General features: G+C 46.2%; 1 protein-coding gene across 1 annotated transcript in view; it reads left to right on the top strand.

The window, feature by feature from the left end:
- TBL1X (transducin beta like 1 X-linked) overlaps positions 1–27,679 on the top strand; it is a 265,679-nt gene that overhangs the window by 188,705 nt on the left and 49,295 nt on the right. Inside the window, exon 3 of the mRNA XM_065413092.1 lies at positions 18,103–18,210. Coding sequence (XP_065269164.1) covers positions 18,153–18,210 — 58 coding nt within the window. The 5' untranslated portion in view covers positions 18,103–18,152. The remainder of the gene's footprint in view (positions 1–18,102; positions 18,211–27,679) is intronic.

The raw sequence follows: 27,679 nt of genomic DNA, 5'->3' as shown, positions 1-27,679 counted from the left end.
ATAGTGAATGGCACTGCAGCTAAGAAAACAACATAAACCCCTTGAAATCTGTCCCCATATGCCTGCTCATCTTTCACCTACAGGCCAGAGTAAACTGTCTTACCCTTTCCACCCTACACCATCTAATGTACGATTACAATATGGGCCATGGATCTCTGCTATCCCCACATTGTTTGCATTGATCTGTATACCTCTTGCAGTAAATGGGCCAGACTCAAAGCTCCAGTCTGTCCTCGTTTTAGAGGTCACAGACACACATCACCTGACTTTTCACATACAGCCCAGGCTCTCTATCACTTACCACCCTACTATTAGCCAAAAAGTCTAATCTTACAGAGAACTTCTCCACACCTCCACACCCCACTAGCCCAATATATGAGTGGAGCATGGATGTGGGTGTTAGTATCATAAAACTAAAGGTCATGCTATTGGAATGAATACACTTAAAAGGTCAGACTTAACTTGTGTTTAACATCTGGTGAGGGTCCCAGCTGGAGGGTGGGATACAAAGGTAAAGTTATGTGTGATGTTGGAACTCTGAGTGAAATCCTGGCTCCCCTGAAGTCAACAGTAAAACTTTCACTGACTTCAGGGGAGCCATGATTTCACCCGCTTAACCATAAAATTCATCAGTTTGTGAAGTTGAAGTGTGGGGTGTTTTCTGTTTTGTTTACCAACTTTAGCACTAGAGGGGTAATACAGTCTCAATCTCAGCTGTACTTTGATGGTGGTTTTTGTGAGGGAATTATCTTTTTTTATTTAAATACTTAGAGAATATCAGAACATGATTAACAAACGGATAAAAGAAACCAGTTTACTTAACAGTCTGGATTTTCAAAGAACCAAGAACATTTCAAAGGGACAAATATGTATTCAGTGCACACATTCTTTTGTCTGAAGCAAAATCCATATAAAGGGGTACATTGGACCAAGTTATTGTATGAAAATGTTTAGCTATTTGCATATGGAAAATATAACTTCTTTAACAAAATTCAGTATCTGATCAGTAACTATTTAGAAGATTCTACTGAGACCCCTTTTGGAAGGGAATTATCTGTTTTCCTGACTTGAAGAGAAATAGAAAATAAATCTTATTGTTTCACCCATACAGTCTCCTCAGAGGCAGTTGTTAGGAATATTAGAATGGCAAGGAGGGACTGTCACTCTTGCCTGCCTTGACAAGGACAGATAAATAAGTAGGCTGTGCCTAACTGAGTACGAACCTGTCACTGGGCTGAATTTTGATCTCACACCAATGTGAGATCAGGAGTGATGCTAGTGAAGTCATGTAAAACCAGTAGAAGTGTGATCTGATCATCTCCAGTACATGGAATTAATAATGCTAGAAATGCTTAACAGTAGTAATATATCTTGATTCATGTATTTATGTTTGATGTTATTACATTGATAGGCACCTATTCTGTGCGCTGATTATCCTTGCGGCAGTTAAAATTGATAATCCCTTAGCATTATCCATTATAACAAATAATAGGCAGCTTTTATCTACTTCTGATGAAATAAGCAAATGCTTTCTTCCCCTCTAAATGTTTCTAATGTTATATTTGAAGACAGAGCTCTTTATCTATTTATGTTCATACCCAATCTCTATGAAAATAGTACGTTTCAAATGGCGTCTGCCATATTTAAATAGTTTCCATTATAAACTAGTGCTTTCACACGTTCCACGTTTTTCAAAATATTTATTTTGGGGACTGAAATTTTCCATGTTTGTTGTTTGCCTGAAGGTTTTATTTTTGTTTGGTTGTTTTTTTTAATTTTATTTTTAACTTAGAACTCAATCCTTTCAGTTATTTTTGAGTTATGGGAGAATGAAGAAAAAAAAATTACCATGGTGTAATAATAATAATAATAAAATTAAAATATAATAATAATAAAATACTTTAAAAAACATCCAATCACACTGTGGATAAATAATGTAAAATACAAAAGGCACTGGAGCAGGGGGACTGGATCCTGGGTCTCCCCAGGAGACTGCTCTAACCAACAGGCTACAGTGTCATTCTCGTGTGTGTTCTCTCTGGACCCATGATTCTTTTATTATTTATTCACAAGGAAACAGCTTCAACAAGATAAACTGAGGGAGCACCACATCAGAATAGTCTAGTGGTTAGGTCACTCACCAGAGAGGCGACAGATCCCTGCTCAAATCCTTTTCCCCCGCCTACTCCTTCCCTCAGGTAAAGTGGGGACTTGAATCAAGGGTCTCACTCGTTGCCAATGAGTATCCTAGTCACTGGGCTCAAAGTTATGAGGGAGGTCCTTCCCTGGCTGTTTTGTATAGGGGCTTGATCCGGTAGGCAAGGTCTGAGTATGTTATGCTAAAAACCACACGGAACGTGCTTCTATTGGAATTTTTGCAGTTGAATCCTAAATGGTATATGTTCTTTTTCAATATGGATGAAAAAATTTACATAAAAGTTAAATATTTACTTGTACACTCAGGGTATATTGTCTCTGAACTAAAATAGACAGAGGAACGCCTATCTTTCCCTGGTTCATGCATCACTCTGGAGTTTAGGCGTCCAGACACCTCGAGTGAGGCTGCTGCGCACATGTCCAGAGCTAAGTTCCCTCTAAGCCGCGCAGTAGGTTATCAAGGGCCGTGCAGGCGGGGAGAGGCGCCTCTCCTCCGGCCCAGCCCAGCCAGAGCTGCCGGGGCTGGGCGGGGGAGGGGATCACATGCAGTGGAGAGGAATTAAAACCCAAGCCAAGCTGCGGCGCCCCCAGCCCATTGTGCTGCAGCCAACTCGTCTGGTGGGTTTAATGAGCCACTGCAAGTTAGCAGGAGGTGCCCGAGCCGCCGTCCTGTGACCCCACTGCGCTCCCTGGGATGGAGTGCCAAGCTGCCCCTGGCCCCCCGCAGCCACTGCCCCTCATCCCTCTGGGCCCGCCCCCGAGCTCGCCCAGCCTTGCGAGCCAACCGGTGGGCTTGGGGAGGCGAAGACTGATTCCCTGTGTGGCCCATGGAGCACGTGTATCCAGGCACAGAGCTCGGCCAGGGGCACAATTCCAGTGGCTGATGTAGCTGAGGGTGGTTTTGCCCAACCCCTACGGGATGGGTAGTTCGAACCCACCCGCAAGTACCTCCCCCGTGGGGGCAGAAGGCAGAGCCTCCCGCCCTGTGCAAAGTTGCCCACTTGGCCAGCAACCCCTGAAGCTGGAGGTGCCCGCAGAGGTGTGCAGAGTCTGTGTCGGGGGACGCCCCATGGGTGGCCCCTCCCTGAACTTTGCCAGGCTGGAGGGGCCGCATGGAGCGGAGCCGCATGCGGCTGTGGGCTGGGGCGGCGGTGCTATTTCCCCAGCCCCACACAGAGAGGCACGCCCAGCCCAGCCCAGCTGGAGCTGCTACAGCCGGAGAGAGGCACCCCTCTCCTGACCCTGTGCTGCTGCAGTGAGAGAGGGCTGGGGGGAGTCCTCGCTCCCCACCGCAGCCCCGGGGCAGTCTGCACCCCAAGCCCCTCATCCTTGGCCCCAGCCAGAGCCCTCCCCCTCCCTGCACCCGAATCTTCTGCCTCAGCCTTGAGCCCCCTGCCACACTCCGAACCCACCCCTGCCACCCATCACCTCCATATTGATGCACATAATAAATTTCATTCCGCACATGGACATCAAAAATTAGAGGCAACATTGGTCCAGAGGCAGAAGCATAGGAGCCTAGGGAACTTTTAGTGCAAAAATTAGGGTGCTGAGCGAGTTCATGTGCCTACAGTTTGTCAGCAGTTGAATGGGGATTTTGGGAATCCCACTGGGGCCTGATTCCGGGATTTAGGTGTCTAAGGTGGCAGTTAGGTGCTTAAATCCTTTTGTGAATCTAGCCCTTTGTGTGCATATAAGGAGTGAAATCCTGGCTTCGCTGAAGTCAAATGGGAGTTTTTCTAGTCAGTGGTGCCAGGATTTCACCCAATATCTCTGTTCTCAACTCAAATCCAATAGTATAGTCAATTCTTAATGCCTCTAATCCGTACTCCTTATTTTCAGATACTAATTTCAGCTGTGAGCCCTAGAGCTACCATCAGCCTTCTTTTATCTTGGTTTCCTACAGCTCTTCATATAGTGTATGCATGTAAACACTAAAGTTATTTTTGTTTATTTAAAAAAAAAACTAATTGAAATTGCCTCTTTTCAAAGTAGGTCATGAAAGAAATACAACACAATTGCACTAATTAAGAAGGGTGTTTTTTTTTCTTAGCAAAGTGCCAAGAAGGAAAGATCAATACAGCAAAAACCCTTTTCACTTTAGAGCAGAGGGAGCTGGAAAAGATCCACTTGAGCTCTCAGAACTGCAATGCTGGAGGCTGATATCATTAAGAAAACCAGCTGAGGACTGAAAAATAAACCAAGCAAACTAATAGGTTTTAAGTGTAAAAATGGGGGGGGGGGGGGGAAGGGAACGTTATACATCAGTAACATCCTAAATATAGGGATGGGCTTTAATCTTGGTGGTGCACAACTTTGCCTCTTTTGATATAAGTCTAAAGCTGGCTGGGCATTTTTCAATGAAACATTTTTCTATTGAAAAATGCTGATTTGCTGAAATGGAAACTTTTTTGCAGGAAAGGGTCAATTTTGATGAATTTCCTGTTTCCAAAAATTTGGAGGGAAAATAAAGGGTCACAACATCCCATTTTGACATTTTCAAAACGAAAAGTTCACTTTTTTCAGTTGGAAACAACATTTTATTTTGAATTTTACATTAATTTATATTTTAAAATATTTTAAAAGTTACAAGTTTATTGGAAATGAAACACCTTGAAATGATCAAACCAAAACATTTCAATTGACTCAAATCAATTTTTTTTTTTATTACTTTCAGTTCACAATTTTTTTTTTTTGAGATTTTTGACTTTTCACCCTGATTTGAGACAGGAAAATGTTTCAAAAATCTCACACAAATTTCTGAGAATGGAAAATCCTTTCCCGCCCGGTTCTAATAGGGACCTTGTACAGTTGCAGAGACTTTTAAAGGTGTGCAGTGAATGTGTCTTGCACATCAGAGATTAGTCTGCCCCAAAGCATGTCATTATCAATATTTCAGAGTGCTATGACTCTACTCCTGCATTCAGATACATATGGATGGATCCTTAATCCCACAGGGAGTCCCCTTGTAGTTGCTGGGACTTTGCATGAGTGTAGTGGTCTGCCCACACAAATTTGATTGTAGGATCTGACCCATTAATTCCTACCACCAGGAATGAGCTCTTCAAGGCAAAGTAGAGGTTTATTTTCATTAAATATTTAATTCCCACTCTCATTCCCTCCACTTCCTTTTCCTTCAAGATTCAGATTCAGTGACTAATTGTACAAGATACACTTCAACATGTCAGTATCAGAGCTGGACCATTCCTTGTTTACATCAGGGATTTTCAGGAATAATTGTATAGATTATAGACATGGTTGTTGCTTCCAGTTATGAAAATGTGTGATTGTGGGTAGCAGTGAGAATTTTATGAACCTAAGTTCAATCTTGCTAGCTGGATTTTTATTCATTTATTTTTGTTCACCCTCATTTAAAAAACAAAACAAAAAACAGAAGACTCAGGTAAATATAATTCCTGGGGTTTTTAAAAAGCTAGTCTTAATGTTGGGCTATTTGGGATCCCTGAAAGCCCCATGCCTTTTGTCTTGGAGGTCTAGGCCCCTGAGCTGAGCTGCTATAAATGTCACTCAGAGGACCCTGACTGAGCCAGTACATAAAGGTATGCCACAGCAGCACTTATTTGAAGCTCTTCTCTTGTTCTCCAGAAACTCAACTTTTGATTTTAAAACAAAAACCAAGAAGTTGCTAGGTGATATGGTTGTAAAGAAAGCCTCAAAAATAGGAACTGAGTGTAACCAATAGAGAGCCTGGAACAATAGCTCTGACAGGTTTGACCTCCTTCGTTCATATCACTGAGGCGTTAACTTACATGGCCAATGATGATGATTTAATTATCAGTGTAGTTATCTGTTTAATTCCTCACAGAGGAAAAAAAGAAGGGAGAGTCAGAGAACTCCAAAATTTACTGTGAATGACATCTCATTTTGGTGCCACACGTGGGTGGCACGTAGGAGATGCCACCAATTATTCCTTTTTCCCAGTCAAGAAGGAACCAAGTCCAAGAAGCTCAGCAGAGGCCATGGGCATATTTCAGCCTCATAAAGGGAGAGAGCTCAGTGGAGTTCAGAGAGCATCCATGGTCTATATTATAAACAATTTACTATGAAGGGTACCTCATTTTGGCAACTGACCTGAGTGTAGCTTGGAAAGAGTACATCACCATTCTTTTTTCTTCTCCCAATTTGACCCCTGGTCATCAGCAGACTTGGTCTATTATCAGAAGCTACTTAAAAAGAAAAGGTGGCTTAAATTATATCTGCCTGAATCAGCAGCAGCTTACGAGGCAAGGGGGAGATGAAAAAGCGAGACTACCTGCCCTCCAAAGCTTCTGGCATCCTGGGAGTGGAACAGGATAAGGCTTCCAATTCAAGAGAAGAAATCTGGAATGAAAGACAGACAAGGAGCAAAAACGCAGCGTACGGGACAAAAACAATTGCCGTCCTCTCGGTGAGGAAGATGCTGATTCTTAATCAATGACTATTGTGTTTAGACACTCTGGTTACAGAGCCTAGAAACAGATAGTAGGGCTGGTTGAAAATTTTCTGCTGAAACTATTTTTCAACAGAATATGTGGGGGGTTGACTAATTTTTTCATGGAAAGTGGCTGCTTTCCATAGGAAATGTTGCTTTTCATCGAAAAAGCCAAACACCAGAAAACCAAAATATTTTTATTAGAATATGATGCCTCAGAGTTTTATTTTATTTTTATTTTTTTCAGATCCTGTTCTCTTCTATTGGATGGGCTTTCTGGCCAGACTGTTTCCCATGATGCACTTCCTCCCCTCCTCCAAGAGAGGAGATGAGGAGCATCATAGGTGTTGCTGGCAGTGGTGCATCATGGGAGGCGTAGCTTGACCAGGGAGCCTAGCCTATAGAGGAGAATGGGAGCAGGATGCACCTGAACTTTGACTCCATAAGGCACTAAGGCAGTGTTTCCAAATCAAAGTATTTTGATGTTTGGCTGAAATTCTTTTGCATTCAGATTTGTGTGGAAAATCTGAAATGTTCCTTGGAAGATTTAGAAAATGAAAAAATATGTTGTGTCACTGAAAGTTTTCATGCAGAAAAATGCCATTTCCCAACCAACTCTACTAGGTGACTAGATAAATAGTATAATCTCACTTAATGAGAGACAGAGGGGTGTGGAGTGAGAAGGAAGAGCCCGTGTTCAGCTTGCATTCAAAGCACCCTGGAGCTGCCATACTCCCTCAATGAGTCATGCAAGTGCCAGCCCAGCTTGTCTACTGCCCTTTGCCTCTCTGATTAGCCACCAGCAGGGAGGGGAAAGGAAATAGAAGGGGGCCGTATTAGTGAGTCTTCCTCACCTGCTGGCTCATCTCTCTTCTGCTTGAGGCAATGTAGGTGAATATCACTGTGGATATTTTGAAGGGGAGGGAGGATTAGCTTCTCCTACGTTCATCCCCCTTAACAGGCTGCTGACTCTGCTTCTAGAGGCAAATCCCAAATCCTCTCTTCAGGCAGCCTCTGCTGCCCCCTGGAGCTTCCTGGTCATATCCCTGAGCAAGAGTGCAGCCCTCCAGCATCCCACAAAAGAGTAAAATACAAATTAAGGATTAAAAAAACAGCGAAAAAGAGAGAAAAGAAAATAAAAGAAAAGAAAAGGCCCAAACCTGGTATTTTGTTTACCCCAACTCTCACTTTTTAAAAGAAAAAAAGTGATAACCACCTGTAGTGAGTCGGTGTGGCTCCCCGCTGCCCCGGAGGAGGAAGAGCCCATCCGGAGGCCGGAGTGGGCGGAGCTAGGGAGCTCTGAGCCCGCCCCTCAGGGGGTCAGGCGGCGACCCAGAAGTACAAAGGCTCGCCCTCAGAACTCAGTCAGGCCCCAGCCGCCGGAGAGACCAGACGTCTCCAGCCTAGCTCGGGGCTGGGAAACCTCCGCGGACCAGGGTGGCCGCCAGGAACCGCCGGGCCTGCCCTGCGCCCGCTACCCAGAGGAGCTGCCGGGCCTGCCCTGCGCCCGCTACCCGGAGGAGCCGCCGGGCCTGCCCCGCGCCCGCTACCCGGAGGAGCCGCCGGGCCTGCCCTGCGCCCGCTACCCGGAGGAGCCGCCGGGCCTGCCCTGCGCCCGCTACCCGGAGGAGCCGCTGGGCCTGCCCTGCGCCCGCTACCCGGAGGAGCCGCCGGGCCTGCCCTGCGCCCGCTACCTGGAGGAGCCGCCGAGCCTGCCCCGCGCCTACTATCCAGAGGAGCCGCCGGGCCTGCCCTGCACCCGCTACCCGGAGGAGCCGCCGGGCCTGCCGTGCGCCCGCTACCCGGAGGAGCTCCTGGACTTGCCGAACGATCCCTGGCCTGACGAACCCATGGTCCAGGATCTCCCCGAGGCCGACACCAGCCCCCAGGTAGGACCAGAGGGGGAGTGTGGAAGTAGCCCGGGGGCAGCCGACCCCAGTCTGGCTGCAGGACTGCCAGAGCCGATGTCAGTGTGTTGCGGCCAGGATCCCCACTGACCAAGCAGCGGGCCTTCTGCCGCTGCTAGGGCCCTGGGCTGGGACGCAGTGGAGTGGGAGGGCCTGCGTCCCCCCTGCCACCCAACCCGTGGGTGGCAGTCTCCCCCTCTCCCAGGCCTGTTGAGGCTTAGGCCTACTACTGTTGCTCAGCCCTGACTGAGGGCCTGAGCGCTTGCCGCAGCGTTTGTTGCCCCGCCCTGACCTGGGGCCTGGGCTTAAGTACTTGGTTTGATTGTTGCTCAGCCCTGACTGAGGGTCTGAGCCCTGACATAACGTTGGTTCCCGCCCTGAGCCAAGGTCGGGCTTACTGTATCTTTCAAGATTGCAAGGACTGCCGGGGGAGACCCTGCAGCCAGACCAAGTGCCCAAGCCCCAGTAGGTAGTGCGTCGGTGTGGCTCCCCGCCGCCCCGGAGAGGGTCGAGCCCTGGCAAACTCTTGTACATGTGGTACCAGAAGTGGGGAGTGATCCCTTGGCCCTGTGAGAAGGGCCTGAGGGGGAGAGACTCCCCAAGAGAACCATGGAGATGGAGCGACTATTTCAACTGCTGGCCGAGAGTCACGAGCGACAGCAGGCCGCCCACGTTCAGCAGCAGCAGCAACAGGCAGCTGCCCAGCTCGAGCATCAACAACAGCAGGCTGCTGCCCAACTTCAGCAACAGCAGCAGCAGCATGCCGCTCAACTCCAGCAGCAGCAGCAGCTCATTCAGCAGCTGGGAGACCGGCTGCAGCAACTTGTGACCACCATGCCGCACCCCGTAGACCTGCAGCCAGGGGACGGGGTTGGGTCGCCCCGCACCGCCGTCCCGGTGCGACTAACCAAGATGGGCCCCGACGATGACCCTGAGACGTTTTTGGTAACGTTTGAATGGGTGGCACTGGTCGCGGGGTGGCCCCAGGTCCAATGGTCCACCCTTCTGGCCCCCTACCTAACAGGGACTGCCCAGACGGCATACAGGGGGCTGGCTGCGGAAGATGCAAGGGATTATAGCCGGGTGAAGGCCGCAATTTTGGATGCCTTAGATGTCAGCCCAGAGACGTTTCGGCAGCGGTTCCGGAGCCAAACGTACCTCACGGGCACCAGACCCAGGCTGGTGGCCCAAGCTCTGAAGGAGGCGTGTAGGCGGTGGCTACAGCCAGAAACGAGGACAGCAGAGAAGGTTACAGAGCAAGTTATCCTCGAACAATTTGTACACATCCTCCCGACGCGAGGACGGGCCTGGGTGCTCCGCCACCGACCGGCGACATTAGCGGCGGCCGTCGCGCTAATGGAAGACTTCCTCACGGCCGAATCACCAGTGGGACCCGCCCTCCGAGCTCAGAACCCCGGACCGGAACGGCCGAACACCGAACGGAAAGGGGACGCCCTGACCGGTCCGCGGAACCTGGGCCGCGGGCAAGAGACCCGCCCGGGACCTCGGCTCAGACGCCCGGAACCTCCCCCTCGGCCTGGACCGTTCACCCCCGTGCCGAGTGTCGTGAGGGTTCCCCGGAGTCCCCCTAGGAGTCCGAGGGGAGCCCCCTCCCGTGGCGGTCACCCTGAACTGGGGCCCTGCTTCCGTTGTGGGAAGTCAGGATACTTGCAACGGGAGTGCACGGACATGGACTGTAGCTTCGGTCAGGTCTGTGCAGGGGACACCAGGGCCCGGCTACCACAGGGTCCCAAGATCACGGTCCCGGTAGTTGTCGGTGACCATTCCACCGAGGCCTTGATCGACTCAGGCTGCGGCCAGACACTAGTTCGCCAGGCTTTGGGACCCCAGGCGGACCCCCACTTAGGGACAATTCACCTGCAATGCATCCATGGGGATGTCCGGCTGTACTCTAGTGCCTGGGTCCGGTTAACAGTGGCTGGGGTCACCCGCCGAATCGTTGTTGGCTTAGCCCCTCGACTGGCGTACCCGGTGATCCTGGGGCGGGACTAGCCTGCCTTTGAGGAGATCCTCCGGTCAACTCCGGCCTTGGAGGGAGAGTCCCAGGGGGCCCTACCGGAAGAGGAGCCCGGGACCCCAGAACCCAAGCAGGAACTGGAGAAGCCGACAAACCCCGGCCTGGGCCAGAGTTTGAGCCCCTCCTCCATACCGATTTCTGCCGTGACCAGAGAGCTGACCCTACCCTTAGCGGGGCCTATGAACAACTAGCGGCAGTCGATGGGACCATCATTGACCCCCAACGCGCGACCCAGTGGCCCCACTTCGAACTACGCTGGGACCGTCTTTACCGGGTGGACCGTGACTCCCGTACGAAGGAGCCCCAAATGCAGCTGCTGGTACCGCGGTGTCATCGGCGCGCCGTGATGAAGCTGGCGCATGACATCCCGGCTGCTGGACATCTGGGTCAGGAGAAGATCCTTGCCCGGATTCTAACGCGGTTCTTCTGGCCCAGTGTTCACCAGGAGGTGAGGAACTATTGTAGCTCCTGCCCGGAGTGCCAGGTAGCCGCTCCGCAACGGGTACCCAGGGCACCCCTGGTACATGCCTATAATGGAAACACCATTTGAACGGGTGGCATGGACCTGGTGGGCCCCCTCCCAAAAAGTGCGTTGGGGTTCCAGTATGTCCTGATCATCGTGGACTACGCCACCCGTTTCCCAGAGGCCATTCCGTTGCAGAGCACCACTGCCCGGACCATCGCCGGAGAACTGGTGAAGGTCTTTGCTCGGGTGGGTTTGCCCCAAGAAATCCTAATGGATCAAGGCACGAATTTCACCTCCCGCCTGTTGCAGCAGGTCTGCAAGCTCCTGGGGGTCAAACAGTTACAGACCTCCGTCTACCACCCGCAGACAGACGGGTTGGTGGAACGATTTAACCGGACCCTCAAAGAAATGTTGCGGAAGTTCCCCCCGGAGGAGCTGCGACAGTGGGACCAGTTGCTCCCTCCCCTGCTGTTAGCCATCCGCGAGGTACCCCAGTCCTCCACCAAGTTCTCCCCATCTGAACTGTTGTACGGGCGCCGTCCACGGGGCCTGTTGGACTTAATGCGAGAAACCTGGAAGCAGTCCCCCTCTCCAACCCAGGGCCTCCTGCAATATGTCCTCCAGCTGCAGGAGTACTTTGCTCAGGCTGAGACCCTGGCCCGTGAAAACTTAAAGGCCGCCCAGAACAGGCAGGAACGGACTTATAACCGGGAGGCGCAGGTACGTGACTTTGAACCCGGTGATCGGGTCCTGCTCCTCCTGCCCTCGAGCGAGTCGAAGCTACTGGCCCGTTGGCAGGGACCCTACGAGGTAGCTCGGAAGGTGGGGCCCGTCACCTACAAGATCCGCCAGCCCAACCGGCGCAAGAAGACGCAGCGGTACCACGTAAACTTGTTGAAACCGTGGCGGGAGCGGGAGGGCCTGCTGATTAATCCTTACCCACCCGAGCCTGAGTTCGGCCCCCACGCACGCCAGACCGAGGACCCCCCTGCTCGACGACACTCTTACGGAGGAGCAGCGCAAGCAGGCCAAGTGTCTCCTGCAGGCTTTCCCAGGAACCTTCACGGCCCTACCCGGGTACACGACCCTGGTCTATCACTCGGTCCAAACTGAGCCAGGGAAGGTAATCCGAGAAACGACCAGACCACTGCCGTACCGGATGCGCCAGGAGGTGGAGGAAGAAGTACAGGCCATGCTGGCCTTGGGGGTCATCGAGCCATCTCAAGAGTGAGTGGCGTAGCCCGGTGGTCTTGGCACCCAAGCCTGACGGCACCCGACGCTTTTGTATAGATTTCCGACGGGTGAATGCCATCTCACGGTTCGACGCCTATCCGATGCCCCGTGTGGACGAGTTGCTGGGCCGCCTAGGTGAGGCCCGGTTCATCACCACCCTTGACCTCAGTAAGGGGTATTGGCAGATCCCGCTCGATGACCCCTCTAAGGAAAAGACCGCGTTCGCCACTCCTATGGGACTGTACCAGTTCACCCAGATGCCTTTTGGTCTCCATGGGGCCCCGGCAACGTTCCAGCGGCTAATGGATCGCCTTCTACGGCCCCATCAAGACTGCGGCAGCCTACCTGGATGACGTCATGATCTATAGCCGGCACTGGGAAGACCACCTGGAATGGGTGGCGGCGGTCCTGAGGGCCCTGCGGCAGGTGGGACTAACAGCCAACCCGAAGAAGTGCCGGGTCGGATGGCAGGAGACCACATACTTGGGGTACACTATAGGGGGAGGACGAGTGAAGCCCCTTGTCGGAAAAGTACAAGCCCTGGCAGCCTGCCCGACGCCCACCACGAAACGCCAAGTCCGACAGTTCCTGGGACTCGTCGGGTACTATCGACAATTCATTTTCCAGTTTGCATCCATCTCCCTTAACCGGACTGTTGACGAAGGATAGCCCCCGGCAGGTGCGGTGGTCCCCAGACAGTGAAAACGCCTTCCGGACACTCCAGACGTGTCTTTGCCAGGAGCCGGTCCTATACAGCCCAGACTTCCACCGGGGGTTCATCCTGCAGACGGATGCCTCAGAGGTAGGGCTGGGGGCCGTCCTATCCCAAGAAATTGATGGAGAAGACCACCCGGTTCTATACCTGAGCCGAAAATTGTTCCCCCATGAAAAGAACTACGCCGTGGTCGAGAAAGAGACACTCGCCATAAAATGGGCCTGTGACGCCCTGCGATACTACCTCCTTGGCGTGCCATTCACTCTAGTCACGGACCATGCCCCCATCCGATGGTTGATGAGGATGAAGAATAACAATGACCGATTACTGCAGTGGTATCTGGCCTTACAACCCTACGCTTTCACCATCCAGCATAGGGCTGGTAAGGAACATGCAAACGCAGACTTCCTGTCCCGCCTAGGGGGGACGGACGGGTCTGGCCCCGAAGACCAGGAGCAAGACTTGAGGGGGGGGGGGGTTTAGTGAGTCAGTGTGGCTCCCCGCCGCCCCGGAGGGGGAAGAGCCCATCTGGAGGCCGGAGTGGGCGGAGCTAGGGAGCTCTGAGCCCGCCCCTCAGGGGGTCAGGCGGCGACCCGGAAGTACAAAGGCTCGCCCTCAGAACTCAGTCAGGTCCCAGCCGCCAGAGAGACCAGACGTCTCCAGCCTAGCTCGGGGCTGGGAAACCTCCGCGGACCAGGGCGGCCGCCAGGAACCGCCGGGCCTGCCCTGCGCCTGCTACCCAGAGGAGCCGCCGGGCCTGCCCTGCGCCCGCTACCCGGAGGAGCCGCCGAGCCTGCCCTGCGCCCGCTACCCGGAGGAGCTGCCGGGCCTGCCCTGTGCCTACTATCCGGAGGAGCTGCCGGACCTGCCGAACGATCCCTGGCCTGACGAACCCATGGTCCAGGATCTCCCCGAGGCCGAAACCAGCCCCCAGGTAGGCCCTGAGGGGGAGTGTGGAAGTAGCCCGGGGGCAGCCGACCCCAGTCTGGCTGCAGGACTGCCAGAGCCTATGTCAGTGTGTTGCGGCCAGGATCCCCACTGACTAAGCAGCGGGCCTTCTGCCACTGCTAGGGCCCCGGGCTGGGACGCAGTGGAGTGGGAGGGCCTGCGTCCCCCCTGCCACCCAACCCGTGGGTGGCAGTCTCCCCCTCTCCCAGGCCTGTTGAGCCTTAGGCCTATTACTAATTGCTCAGCCCTGACTGAGGGCCTGAGCGCTTGCCGCAGCGTTTGTTGCCCCGCCCTGACCTAGGGCTTGGGCTTAAATACTTTGCTTACTGTTGCTCAGCCCTGACTGAGGGCCTGAGTGCTTGACTCAGCGTTTGTTGCCCCGCCCTGACCTAGGGCCTGGGCTTAAGTACTTGGTTTGATTGTTGCTCAACCCTGACTGAGGGTCTGAGCCCTGACATAACATTGGTGCCCGCCCTGAGCCAGGGTCGGGCTTACTGTATCTTTCAAGATTGCATGGACTGCCGGGGGAGAACCTGCAGCCAGACCAAATGCCCAAGCCCCAGTAGGTAGTGCGTCGGCGTGGCTCCCCGGAGAGGGTCGAGCCCCGGCAAACTCTTGTACACCACCCTTTCAAGTTTTATAATTTAAATAACTGAAGGTAGTTAAATGCCTGTGGATAATGCAAGGTAAGTCCCTGATTTTATAAACACACACTCCTCATTCTTAAACGCTTGGGGTCAACAGTACTGTGGGTTAATTTTAAGTATATGACTAGTCCCGTTGACTTTATTGGTGCTACTTACATGCTTAACTTTAAGCCCAAGCATGCGTATGTGCAAGATCGGGACTCATTTTTTTCTGTGTATAGTTGAAGCTAATCAGACCCTCCATAACATGTAACTGGTTATGAGAAAAGGCGTTTCAGGTAAAAAAGAGCTTGGATGTGATTTGACCGACTGCCTGTTGTTGTGTGTTGTGAACTTAATTATGTTACAGTGAACTCAAATGTTATCACTTTAGTTTAAATGTGAAACAGCCCCATAAGCACATTAATGTTGTCTCTGAGCACTACTTAAAAAAAGGAGAGAGAAGGAGTATTAATCTAGACAATATTGATCACCACTAATGAGGGGAGAACATTTGGTTACCACACACACACCCCACTCCACCCCAGCTTTCAACTGGAGGTTTTCTCAGGATTTTAGAGATGGACTGAGTTTTATTGTGCGGGAGGGATTTTTGTTTTGTTTTGTTTCTTTGTTCCTGAATCAGACTTAGGGTACGTCTATACTTACTTCCTGGTCCGGATGTAAGCGATCGATCTTCTGGGATCGATCCCAGAAGTGCTTGCCGTCGACGCCGGTACTCCAGCTCAGCGAGAGGAGTACGCGGCATCGACGGGGGAGCCTGCCTGCAGCGTCTGGACCCGCGGTAAGTTCGGACTAAGGTACTTCGAATTCAGCTACGTTATTAACGTAGCTGGATTTGCGTACCTTAGTCCGAAGTGGGGGGTTAGTGTGGACCAGGCCTTAGAGCTACACAAGAGACAATTATGTTCCTCTCCTCCCGACTGTCTTTTCCATAGTCTGATATCAGGTTTGGGGTATTTTTGTGTGGGGATGGGGGAAGTCAGAAGGCAGGGTTAATGAAATTTAGTATAGTCTTTCATGGCTCAGCTGAATTTCTAATGAATAGATTACTCTGGGGCAGAGCCAAGATCTCTGGATCATTTCAGATGGATGGAGCCCCATGGTTGTGTATCTTATTGCTGCATTGGCATCTGCAGGAGGGGGGAACTTAAATGCATGAGCGGGGATCATCTGGTTATTTATGGGATGGTAACAATGTGTATAAAGATATGATCTGACACATATGTCAAAGTAATTCCTGTTCACTGACTTCAGGGAAAATGCATTATCAATCCAGCTCCTTAGTGTGTTTGGAATTCTAATACAAAAGGGAGAAAGGTAGCTGCTATGGAGGCTTTCTCTGGAGTTGCCAAACTATTTATTTTGCAGTCAGACTGATTTCCTCTGGCTTTTAATTCATTTAACAAAGGTGTTGTCTGGGGGGGGAAAAAGAACCTCTGTATGAGGAAAGATTATGATATTAATAACTCAACCTAATAAGATGTATCCCAGGAGCAGCACTTGTAATTTCTTGAGATATTATTAATAATGCTCACAGCAGCACAATGTACGTCATCACTGAAACTGAATTTTTGTAAGAGGTTTTAACTTTAGCATCTTTCCTACCACCAAGGAAATGAAAGTGCTATTTTTAAGATACTAAAAAAAGGGTTGGTGGGTTTTTTTTAAACCAGCGCTGTCACAGTTTCTTACACTCTTGTTATCACTGCTGTAGGAATGGACAGTTGTGATAGGAATATATGTTTAAATGTAATCAAATAGATGGAGATAAAAATGGCTTTAACAGGCATCACTAATGTCTTTGGGGGCTTTGATTGTTTTGAGTGTATTATACAAAAGGGATGCTTGGTGAATTATTTAGAATTATTCAAATACTATTTACTCTAGTAGACAGCAGTAAAGTTGTATTTAAAGGTTTCCTTTTTTAAGTAGGCTCTTTGTAGGGATTTATAAAAAGTGCTCTTTTAATGTGCATTTTTGCCATTAAATGCAAAATCCTGTAGTTCACAAAGGTAGATTTATCTGTCTTCTATGATATCCATCACCTTAGTATCCGCCCTCCTCACATATAGTAATGAATTTATTCTCTCAACATTGCTGTGGATAGGGAAGTTTTACCCCTACTTCATAGATGAAGAACTTGAGGTACAGGGAGACCAATTGACTTTCCCAGGGACACATAGGGAGACTGTAGCATAACGGAAATTGAACCTAGATGTCCCGAATCCCAGACCCGTGCTTTAATCACAAAATCATAGGAGGAGGAGAACATGCTATGTATTTTCTCTTTTGCATGAGGTGCAAACGCCTGTAATATAGAACCCAATATCCAAGGTATTGGTTGTGGTGGAAATACAGCATCTGAGCCATTGCTGAAATAGAACAGGGAAGGGGAATAAAAGGCGTAATGAAGTTCAGAAGAATTCTATTTACATAAATATGCAAAGACATCTGTTACAGTCATGAACGACCTGCTGGTTTAGATCATCAGTGGGGGAAACTTGTAGTTGATCAGCACTGCCTACAGTAGCAGGTGCTACTCTAGGCAACAGGAATTACTGAAGAGGTTTTCAGTGAACAAAGACCATCCTGCCTGCCAAGAAGAGACATTTGAGAAATTAAAACAAACAGCAGACTCCTACAAAATTCTTCATTTATAATGTGTAAGCATGCTCTTACTTCCAAACCTTTACATAGTGGTTATGTGTTCGGTGTGGCTGTCAGAGCTGTATGGCTCACTTAAAGTATTTAAAGCTGTTATGGTGAATTTTCTGAACCAACTAAACCAGAACAAAAAAAATTGTCATCGAGATTTAGAGAGAGAACCTCAAATACAAAATAACGTCTTAATATATAGCATTTGGCTTTTTTTTTTATCACAAAGTATACCCAAACTAGTCATGCAAAACTGTCTTTCTTTTTAAAGGTTATGGTTATTTTAGTAAATCATCCAAGCTTGACTCTTGTGCTTTATGAACCACCGAATACTTGAGACATTACAACTTTTTATTATGCAGAGATGTGTGCATATACATCGTTCTGCACAAAGTGTTCTGCATTATTCCCTATAAATATGCATTTGCTATTTGTTCTTTTTGGAGTTGCTTATAATTTTACTGCTATTTTATTTAAGTTCTCTGAGTAACATTGTGCTATTTTTGATAGCTGTCTATTTTTGAGAAACTGTCTGTTTCTCACGTGGATAAACCACTAGGCAGAAGACCAGATTATAAAGTTTGGGCTGGAAAAGGTTAGGTGTGGTGTGGTGTACTATGCATTGACTGTAATTGCCAGTAGTGCTGATCAGAGTGTACTCATACACTGAAGGGGGTATCCAAGAGAACTGTAGTAAAGCTGAAGTGCTTTCAACATTTACAACGCTCTCTTTGCATCTCTTGCATACAGGTTGAATCACAACTGTAATAAATGTAAATATTTTAGCCTTTAAAATATTAACTGTGCCCCTTTAAATAATGTTCCTTAGTTCTGGTAGCAAATAATATAGTAAATCAAAATAGAACAAAAACTCTTTTGTTTTCTTCCCCCCTTTGAACAGAGCGTGGATCACACTTCTTGTAAACCTCATCATATTGAGGTGGGGCTAAGATGAGCATAACCAGTGACGAAGTGAATTTCTTGGTGTATCGCTATCTCCAGGAGTCAGGTAAATTACTTGTCTTTCATCAGAACACGGGTCACAGATGGAGAGAGAGAGAGAAGAAAACCAATTTATTGTATTGTGTTGTGTCAACAAAATTGCATTGAGCATTAGAGAATGGAAAACCCAGGCTAAATACTCCCTGCACAAAACCACATGTCTTTGAAACCATTCCCCATGATAATAGGGCAGACATACAAAGGTGCAAAAGTTAGGCAAAACAAGAAAATAAAAAGCATTATGTTAACAAATGTCTAGTAGAATTATGTCATACTAGCCAAAGTTATTTTTGGCAGCATATGCACAAAGCGCAATTACTTAATCCCTTGGGGTTTTTTAGCCACTTAAGAATATTTCAGTCAGATACTTGTCAAATGAAGTGAGATTTTCTGCAAATAAGCTTTTCATTGGGCTGCAGATAAGTACATTTCTAAATGGTTATTTGTGTGTGTAAATATCTGATTTTTGTGTATAATCAATGTCACTGTGAATCTAATGGTGCAAGTGGAATTCTCTTTGTCTTCCCTTCCCTCTGCTCTTCTGACCGCTCTCTTTCCAAACATAGGAGGGTCTTTTAGAGTAAAACTGTAATCTGTGCTTTTAAAAAATACTTTCAAATTGATGTTTAATTTTAGAGGCTCCATTTTCTTTTTCCCAGCCTGCTAACTTCCTAGCTAACAGCAGCCGATAAGAGTGCTGCTTTGCTGATGTGTAGGGCAAGTGCATTGTCCAGGAACTGACACCCACTGTCCCAACAGGCCTAGAATTGGTCTCTGCACCTGGTTAGAGATAACTAGACCTAGTTGAAAATTTTTGAATTTCAAAATTAAAAAAAACCCATAAATTTTAGTAAAACGTCCCTTTTTTTTAACCAGCTCTAGGAAAAAACTTTCTGGCCCCATTAGAATAGGCAGATGGGATCAAAATCTCAGCAGCTATTTGGAGTGGAAACTCAAATCTGGATCACTGTTCGGAGAGATCAGGGTGCTCCTGCTAGTTATCCCAGCATGTAGTCCATTGAAGCTTATTGGAAGTTCTATGCATAATAGGCCCTCTGAGAGGCTAGCACTGGCCTTCTTTCCCCCATCTGCACAGCACTCACTGCCTGTTTCCCCTCTAATCATCTGGCTCATTAGAACAGGACATTGCTGCTGTCTGTGATCTGGTGATGGAAAGCAAGGGCTGAGAAAAATAAAATTTGATCTAAAACTTAATTTTGAAAAACAAGCTGATTGGGGTTTCACTCTAAAAGGCTTTTGAACATCTAAAAAGGATGCATGGAGGATACAGCCATACCTTAGAATCCTTGAAATTACTTTCTGTTGTATATTTGCATTGTTATATTGTTTTTAATGTAAATGATTCCACATCACGGTGTTGTGCAATAATTTTCCCCTACGGGACAGCAAAAACCAAAGATGGCAGTCTTCGCATTCCTACCCGCCATCAACACACACACTGATGCTGTGGAATGATTCAAAAGGAAACTATATGGACCTCCCGATGAATGGCAAGATCGAAATTATGGTGGAATAAGGCTCTTCTGGATGTTTTTCCTCTACTATTTTCCAGTATTTTTTAGCATTTGCAGGGGGAAAACATTATGTTTCTACTTCACATGCAACTTTTAGTTGACACAGAAAGCTATATTTCCCTAACTTTATTATGCATTAGAGTAAATACAGAGTAACTCCACTGACATCACTGGATTTACTCCATATATAAATTATATAGTTGAGAACAGAAGTTGGCACTAATAATTTAAAGGAAAAACTAACTCAAACCAAACACATTTGGTCCTGGATACTATGCATAGTCCTAGTAGTAGTATCTGATCCAGTTGTGTACAGGTACAGTGTTGCACGGTAAAAGAGAACTATAAGTAATCCTGTACCAGCAGATCTGTTTTTTTAAGAAGCATGTACTATACAATTGGTATTGACTTTCTGAGCAGGGCCGGCTCCAAGTTTTTTACCGCCCCAAGCAAAAAAAAAAAAAAAAGCCAGAGTGCCGCTCCAAAATGCTGGAATGCTGCCCCTTGAAAAGTGCTGGTGCCTAGAGCCGGCCCTGTTTCTGAGCCATGCTTATGCTCTTTTCCCTTATGGAGTTTTAAACTTGTATTTTTTGTAACACAAATAAAGAAATCTCAGCTTGTAAGATGCTGTGCCACCTTGTAGCATAAACAATATAGAAAGACAAGATAGTAAATTAAAAATGTCTAAACAAGCGTTTCTAATGATTGTAAATTTGATATCCTGTGGGTTTTTGTAATATAGTTTGAGTTGTCATCTACAGTTGATAGACTCTGCAAAACCAGGGATTTTCTAGATTTCCATCTATGATATTTTATATTGGAATGTGAGCATCCACCCAGCTCACAAAACATCAAGAATATAAATCAAATAGCAACATCAGAGTAATTTAAAAAGAAAACATGTGCTCAATTTTCCTTTTCTCTCCTTTTAATGTTCTCTTGTGAGAATTCTAAGCTTTTGCCCTTAAAATGTGTGTGAGTAGGGAGAGATGACAAAAGGAAACATGCACAAGACAAGTAGGCAAAGCCATACAAAGCAGGAATATTCCTAGATCATTACAAATATTTCACAGCTGTGAGGCAGCAGGTTGCTTGAGGTTAATTCAAACATTGTCATGGCAAAGGTACCTGTGGGTACTGTGCACTTCCTCATGAAAATACTCTAATGACATGATTATGGAGGAAGTTCAAGCCTTTTAAAGTTGAAAAATTCATCAATAAACCTCAAAGGTTACTTTATCTCGCTTAATACCTTACTAGACCGGAAAGCTTGTACCCAAGAGAATTAAAAGAATTGATTGAGGATCTCTCTTAACCATTATTGTTAAATTTTAACAAATTTTAGATTACTGGGAAAGTTCCAAAGGAATGGAAAAACGTAAATCTTGTTCCAATATTTTATAAGGGTAAATGGGATGATCCAGGTAACTATGGATCATTTAGTCTCACATTGATACTGGTAAACTCAGGGAAAGGCTGATAAGGAACACAATCAGTAAAGAATTAAAGCATGGAATCATAACTAATGCCAGTCAGCATGGTTTTATGGACAACAGGTCTTGTTAAAAAACTTGATATAATTTTTGATGTGATTATAAATTTGGTTGACAACGGTAACTACGTTGACATAATATATTTTGACTTCTGTAAGGCATTTGACTTACTCCCACATGAGATTCTGATAAAAAATTAGCACTATAGAAAATCAATGTAGTCCATACTAGATAGTTTAAAAACTGATTAACTAATTAAACCTCAAAAAGTAGTTGTACATATGGAATATTCATGCAATTGGGATGTTTCTGGTTAGGTTCCACAGGGATCTGTTCTTGGACCAATGTTGTTCAAGATCTTTATCAATGATCTGGAAGAAAAGATAAAATTTGCAGATGACCTGAAAATTGGTGAAGTGGTAAATAAGGATGTGGTCAGGTCAGTTTTACACACTGATCTGGATCACTTGGTGAGGTGGGCTCATTTAAACAAAGGCGTTTTAGTTTTAATACAGAAAAATCCAAGGTTATATGTCTGAAACAAAGAATGTAGGTGTTCATGCTTCAGAGATGGGGACTGTATTCTGGAATACAGTGACACTGAAAAGAATTTAGAAGGCAAGGGAGATCACTAATGGAATGTGAGTTCCCAGTGTGATGCTGTAGCTAAGAAAGAGAACACAATTATTGGATGTATAAGCAGGGGGAAATCAAATAAGAGTAGGGAGGGGATATTACCGCTGTATATGGCATTAGTGGCATTACTAGAATATTATGTTCTGTTCTGATGTCCAGACTTCAAAAAAAAATTTTTTTGAAAAATTACAAAGGGTTTAAAAGAGCTACAAAAATAATATGAGATCTGGAAAACATTCCTAATAACGAGAAGTTTAAGATCAAGCTCAGTCTTGATCCAAGAGAAAGGTGGTTACTGCCAACAAATATTTACATGGGGAAGAGATTTCTGATAATAGACAGCACTTTGATCTAGCACAGGGGTTCTCAAACTGGGGGTCAGGACCCCTCAGGGGGTCGGGAGAATATTACATGGGGGGTCGCGAGCTGTCAGCCTCCACCCCAAACCCCTCTTTGCCTCCAGAGTTTATAATGGTGTTAAATATATAAAAACATGTTTTTAATTTATAAGGAGGGTCGCACTCAGAGGCTTGCTATGTGAAAGGGGTCACCAGTACAAAAGTTTGAGAACCACTGATCTAGCAGAAACAGGCATAATGAAGTTAGAGAAATTCAGACTAGAAGTAAGGTACAAATTTTTAATAGTGAGGGTAATTAACCATTGCAACAATTTACCTAGGGACGTGGTATATTCTGTATCACTTGAAATCTTTAAATCAAGACTGGATATCTTTCTAAAAGATATGCAAGAGCTCAAACAGAAGTTATGGTCTTGGTACAAATATTATTGGGTGAAGGTTATGGCATGTGTTATGCAGCAGGTTAGACTAGATGATCATAATGGGTCCCATCTGACCATAAAATCTATGAATCTACTTCTCTACCTCACCCCATGGAATTCCAGGTAGGGTGATTAATCCTGAAACTCCTTCTTTTTCCCATAACCCTCCCATTTGTAGTAACCACAGTTGCAACAATCAATCCTTTGGCCTGGTGGATTAGCAAATATATGCAAAATGAATCCATTCTGTAGATTATTATTGTTTATAATTTATACTTTGTATTATCAAACTGACGAGGAGCCCGAGAACCATAATCTCATTATGTTAAGTGCTGTACAAACACAGAACAGAAGACCGTCCTTGCCCCAAAGAGCTTATCATCTTAGTATAAAAAGAAGAGACAATAGATGGACCTAGACAGATGGGGGAATACAAGGAAACAATAAGACAATATTGGTCAGCATGATTGGCAGTAATATGAGCACACCAGTGGTCTAACCATTATCAGGATTTTGTAGGCATCAGGCAAAGGAGGATTTTGAAGTAGGGTAATGAGTTAGTTATGCGGATGTTTATGGGGAGCACCTTCCAAGCATGAGGGGTAGCATGAGAGAAAACACAAAGGGGTGCTTTCTTGAAAATTAACAAGTCAGTGATGTAGGCTGGCATTGTTGGCCAATCAGAGGTGGGAGTCGACGTTGTGATAGTGAATGAGAGATGGTAGATAGGGTGGGGATAGGCCATGTAGGGTCTTGGCGGTGAAGACAAGTAGCTTTTGTTTGATGCTATAGAGAAGGGGTAGCCATGGTCAAAGCAATGTTCTAGGAGAATGATCTCTGCAACAGCATTCTGAACAGATATGAGTGGGGCAAGGCCAGAAAAAAGGTCGTTTCAGTAATTGAGATATGAGATTATGAGAACCTGGACAATAGCTTTGGCTGTGTGAATGGATATGAAAGGCTGTATCTTAGAGATGCTATGCTACCTTATTGAGGTCAGAGCATGTAGGGATGCGGTGAGAAAGGCCAAAAGCCGTGTAGAGTTGGACCTCGCGAGGGGAATTAAATCCAATAGTAAGAGGTTTTATAGCCATATAAATAGGAAGAAAACACAGAAAGAGGAAGTGGGACCGCTGAAGAATGTAGATGGAGTGGAGATTAAGGATAATCTAGGCATGGCACAATATCTAAATGAATATTTTGCGTCGGTCTTTAATAAGGCTAATGAAGGGCTTAGGAATAGAGGGAGCAGGACAGAGGGGAATAGAGGAGGGGCGATTGACGTTACAGTATCAGAGGTGGAAGCCAAACTTGACCAGCTAAATGGGACTAAATCGGGCGGACCGGATGATCTTCATCCTAGAATATTGAAGGAGCTGGCACGAGAAATTGCAAGCCCCTTAGCGATAATTTTTAATGAATCTGTAAACTCGGGGGTGGTACCGTTGGACTGGAAAATAGCTAATGTGGTTCCTATTTTCAAGAAGGGGGAAAAAAGTGACCCGGGTAACTACAGGCCTGTTAGTTTAACTTCTGTAGTATGCAAGGTCTTGGAAAAAATTTTGAAGGAGAAAGTAGTTGAGGACCTTGAGGTGAATGGCAATTGGGACAAATTACAACATGGGTTTACGAAAGGCAGATCGTGCCAAACCAACCTGATCTCCTTCTTTGAGAAAGTAACAGACCTTCTAGATAAAGGAAATGCGGTGGATCTAATATACCTCGATTTTAGTAAAGCTTTTGATACTGTGCCGCATGAGGAATTATTGGTTAAATTAGAAAAGATGGGGATCGATATGAAAATCCAGAGGTGGATAAAGAACTGGTTAAAGGGGAGACTGCAGCGGGTGGTACTGAAAGGTGAACTGTCAGGTTGGAGGGAGGTCACCAGTGGGGTTCCTCAAGGTTCGGTTTTGGGCCCGATTTTATTTAATCTATTCATTACTGACCTCGGAACCGAATGTAGGAGTGGGCTGATAAAGTTTGCGGATGACACAAAGTTGGGAGGTATTGCCAATTCGGAGAAGGATCGGGATATTCTGCAGGGAGACTTGGATGACCTTGTAAATTGGAGTAATAGTAATAGGATGAGATTTAATAGTGAGAAGTGTAAGGTGATGCATTTAGGGATGACTAACAAGAATTTTAGTTATAACCTGGGGACGCATAGGTTGGAAGTGACGGAGGAGGAGAAGGACCTCGGAGTCCTGGTTGATCGCAGGATGACTATGAGTCGGCAATGTGACGTGGCTGTGAAAAAAGCTAATGCGATCTTGGGATGCGTTAGGCGAGGTATTTCTAGTAGGGACAGGGAGGTGCTGCTTCCGTTATACAAGGCGCTGGTGAGACCTCATTTGGAGTACTGTGTGCAGTTCTGGTCTCCTATGTTTAAAAAGGATGAACTCAAACTGGAACGGGTACAGAGAAGGGCCACTAGGATGATCCGAGGAATGGAAAACCTTTCCTATGAAAGGAGACTCGAGGAGCTCGGTTTGTTTAGCCTAACCAAAAGAAGGCTGAGGGGGGATATGATTGCTCTCTTTAAATATATCAAAGGGATTAATACCAAGGAGGGAGAGGAATTATTTCAGCTCAGTACTAATGTGGACACGAGAACGAATGGATATAAACTGGCCGTGGGGAAGTTTAGGCTTGAAATTAGACGAAGGTTTCTAACCGTCAGAGGGGTGAAATTTTGGAACAGCCTTCCGAGGGAAACGGTGGGGGGCGAAAGACCTCTCTGGCTTCAAGATTAGGCTTGATAAGTTTATGGAGGGAATGGTTTGATGGGATAACGTGATTTTAGTCAATTAGGCATTAACGTGCCATCGCGGGTAAAATGAGGGTCCGGCTGTAGAATCTTGCCTGTATGCTCGGGGTTCTACTGATCGCCATATTTGGGGTCGGGAAGGAATTTTCCTCCAGGGTAGATTGGCAGAGGCCCTGGAGGTTTTTCGCCTTCCTCCGCAGCATAGGGCAGGGGTCGCAGGCTGGAAGATTCTGTGTGGATGGGTCAGCTTTTGTGGCCTGCATCATGCGGGAGGTCAGACTAGATGACCATATTGGTCCCTTCTGACCTTAAAGTCTATGAGTCTATGAGTCTATTTATTTCTTCCTTTATAAATATGAAAAACATATAGGTCTTATCTACTCTACAGTTACAGTGTCAACCCACCAATGCACTAGATGCCTTAAATATATAACAGGCATTTGATAGTAGGTTTACCAAAAATTAAAAAATAAACTTCTGTGACTTGTAAAATTTCCCAGGAAATCAAATTTTGACATTTCAGTTCTTTTTTGAAAGGAGGGTATCTAAAAATATAGAGCATAAAGTGCTTCTCTAGGGGCTGTCCTATCAATGTTGAATCTGTGAGATGGTTCATCAGTGGCATAATAGTGTTGTTACATGTTACTTATCTTTACCAGAAAACAAATTTATTAATAGGACCCTCAAATATTTGTCTTAAGCTTTTCGTGGAATCCCTGTTTTTTTGTAATGTTTAATAGGTACCCCCTGTTTCCCAGAATGGACAGTGTCTGCTTACGCTCTGTGTCCCACAGATTCCAAAAATATTTAGCTACAGCTCTGCTCCCCTCCAGGTACCCAGTAGATTTCTAGTGCTTCCACACTCCTCCATTACTTTTTTCCCAAGTGTAGCACTGTGTGTGTATTTTTCTCCCCCAACCAGTAGAAAATACTTCTGAGAACTGCACATGAAAATGAAAAGCTCAGGCCAAAATTTTCAAACTCCAAGCTTCTAAATCCATATTTAGGCACCTGATTTTCAAAGGGGCTGAGCATCGCTAGCCCTGGTTGAGTTCACTGGGATTTGTGGGTACTCAGGACCTCAGAAAATTGGGTTACTTTATGTTTAGGTGCCTAAATACTAATTTAAGGGCTTAACTTTATGTACCCACGTGTGAAAATGTTGACCTTGCTTACTAAAGTTACAGAGACTTGCTATTAGTTTCTTCTAGAATGAAGGAGTTGCAATACCACACAACCACTTAGAATCCAGAATATAGAGTTCCCACATGCTGCCATGACTGCCCAAAACAGAACAGATGATTATTTACATTCCAGAAAGGACATCAGAACAATGCAATGAGAGACATGTGTTGTGATTAAAAGAATTCCAGTGGCAAACTGAATGGTGAGGAGAAGTAGAAATTGAAAATCCAGGTGCATTGGTATATCTGAGACTTGCATTAATTCTGTCTCATATGTTTAACCTAAATACTCTAAACTGAACCCAAGCCTTCAGATATGAGTGACAAATCCATACTTGGCACAAATGCAGCAAAATAAGGCTTTTTTTTTGTCCCTACGGCCCAGCCACTTGTCACTTACAATTTCTTAAAACTATTTCAAAATGAATAATTTTTATTTATTGATTTGTGTTCCTCTTCTGGCTTCTAATGCTCTTTTCTGATGTTCCTTCACTTCAGTTTGTTCCACAATACGATTTTGCTGCCCTAAAATTACTTCCCTATCTATCTCTGGCTTATACTGCTTAAAAAAACAAAAAAAATCATAGCAGCTGCCTGGCAGTGACTGTCATAGTTAAGGTTGCATAACAGTTTCCATTCTTACACTCGTAGCTTTCTGAAACTTTTCCCTTTCAACCTGAAGTTTTCCATGCTTTGTCTGCCCAAAGGTTGATACCAGACTCTTCAGAGTACAATCAGTATCTGCCACGGCATCCAACTTGATGGTGGGATAGAAACATTCACTGGATGATTTTGCTAAAATGATCAGCAGTGAAATTGTTAGGTGCTGATGTTTGAATATTTACCGTTCAACTTCAGAATAGTTACTCGCTCCTCCTCAGCGAAGGTGAACAGGGTAGCTTGTGTCTTATAGCTGTTTTAAATTTTCTGTTCGGAAACTCAAGAAAACAGCAATGTGGTGTTGTGTGTTTGGCTCATGTTAGAGAGATTTTTTTGCAATCATAAGGGCTAGGAATTTCTCTGTTATTTAAAGCTTAGACTGAGGCAAAAGTTATGCAATAAAAGGGGATTTTGCAG

This window comes from Emys orbicularis, chromosome 1, assembly GCF_028017835.1.
Source record: "Emys orbicularis isolate rEmyOrb1 chromosome 1, rEmyOrb1.hap1, whole genome shotgun sequence".
Classification (NCBI taxonomy): Eukaryota; Metazoa; Chordata; order Testudines; family Emydidae; genus Emys; species Emys orbicularis.
The sequence above is the reverse complement of the archived record's forward strand: the minus strand, read 5'-3'. Positions and strand labels throughout refer to the sequence as shown.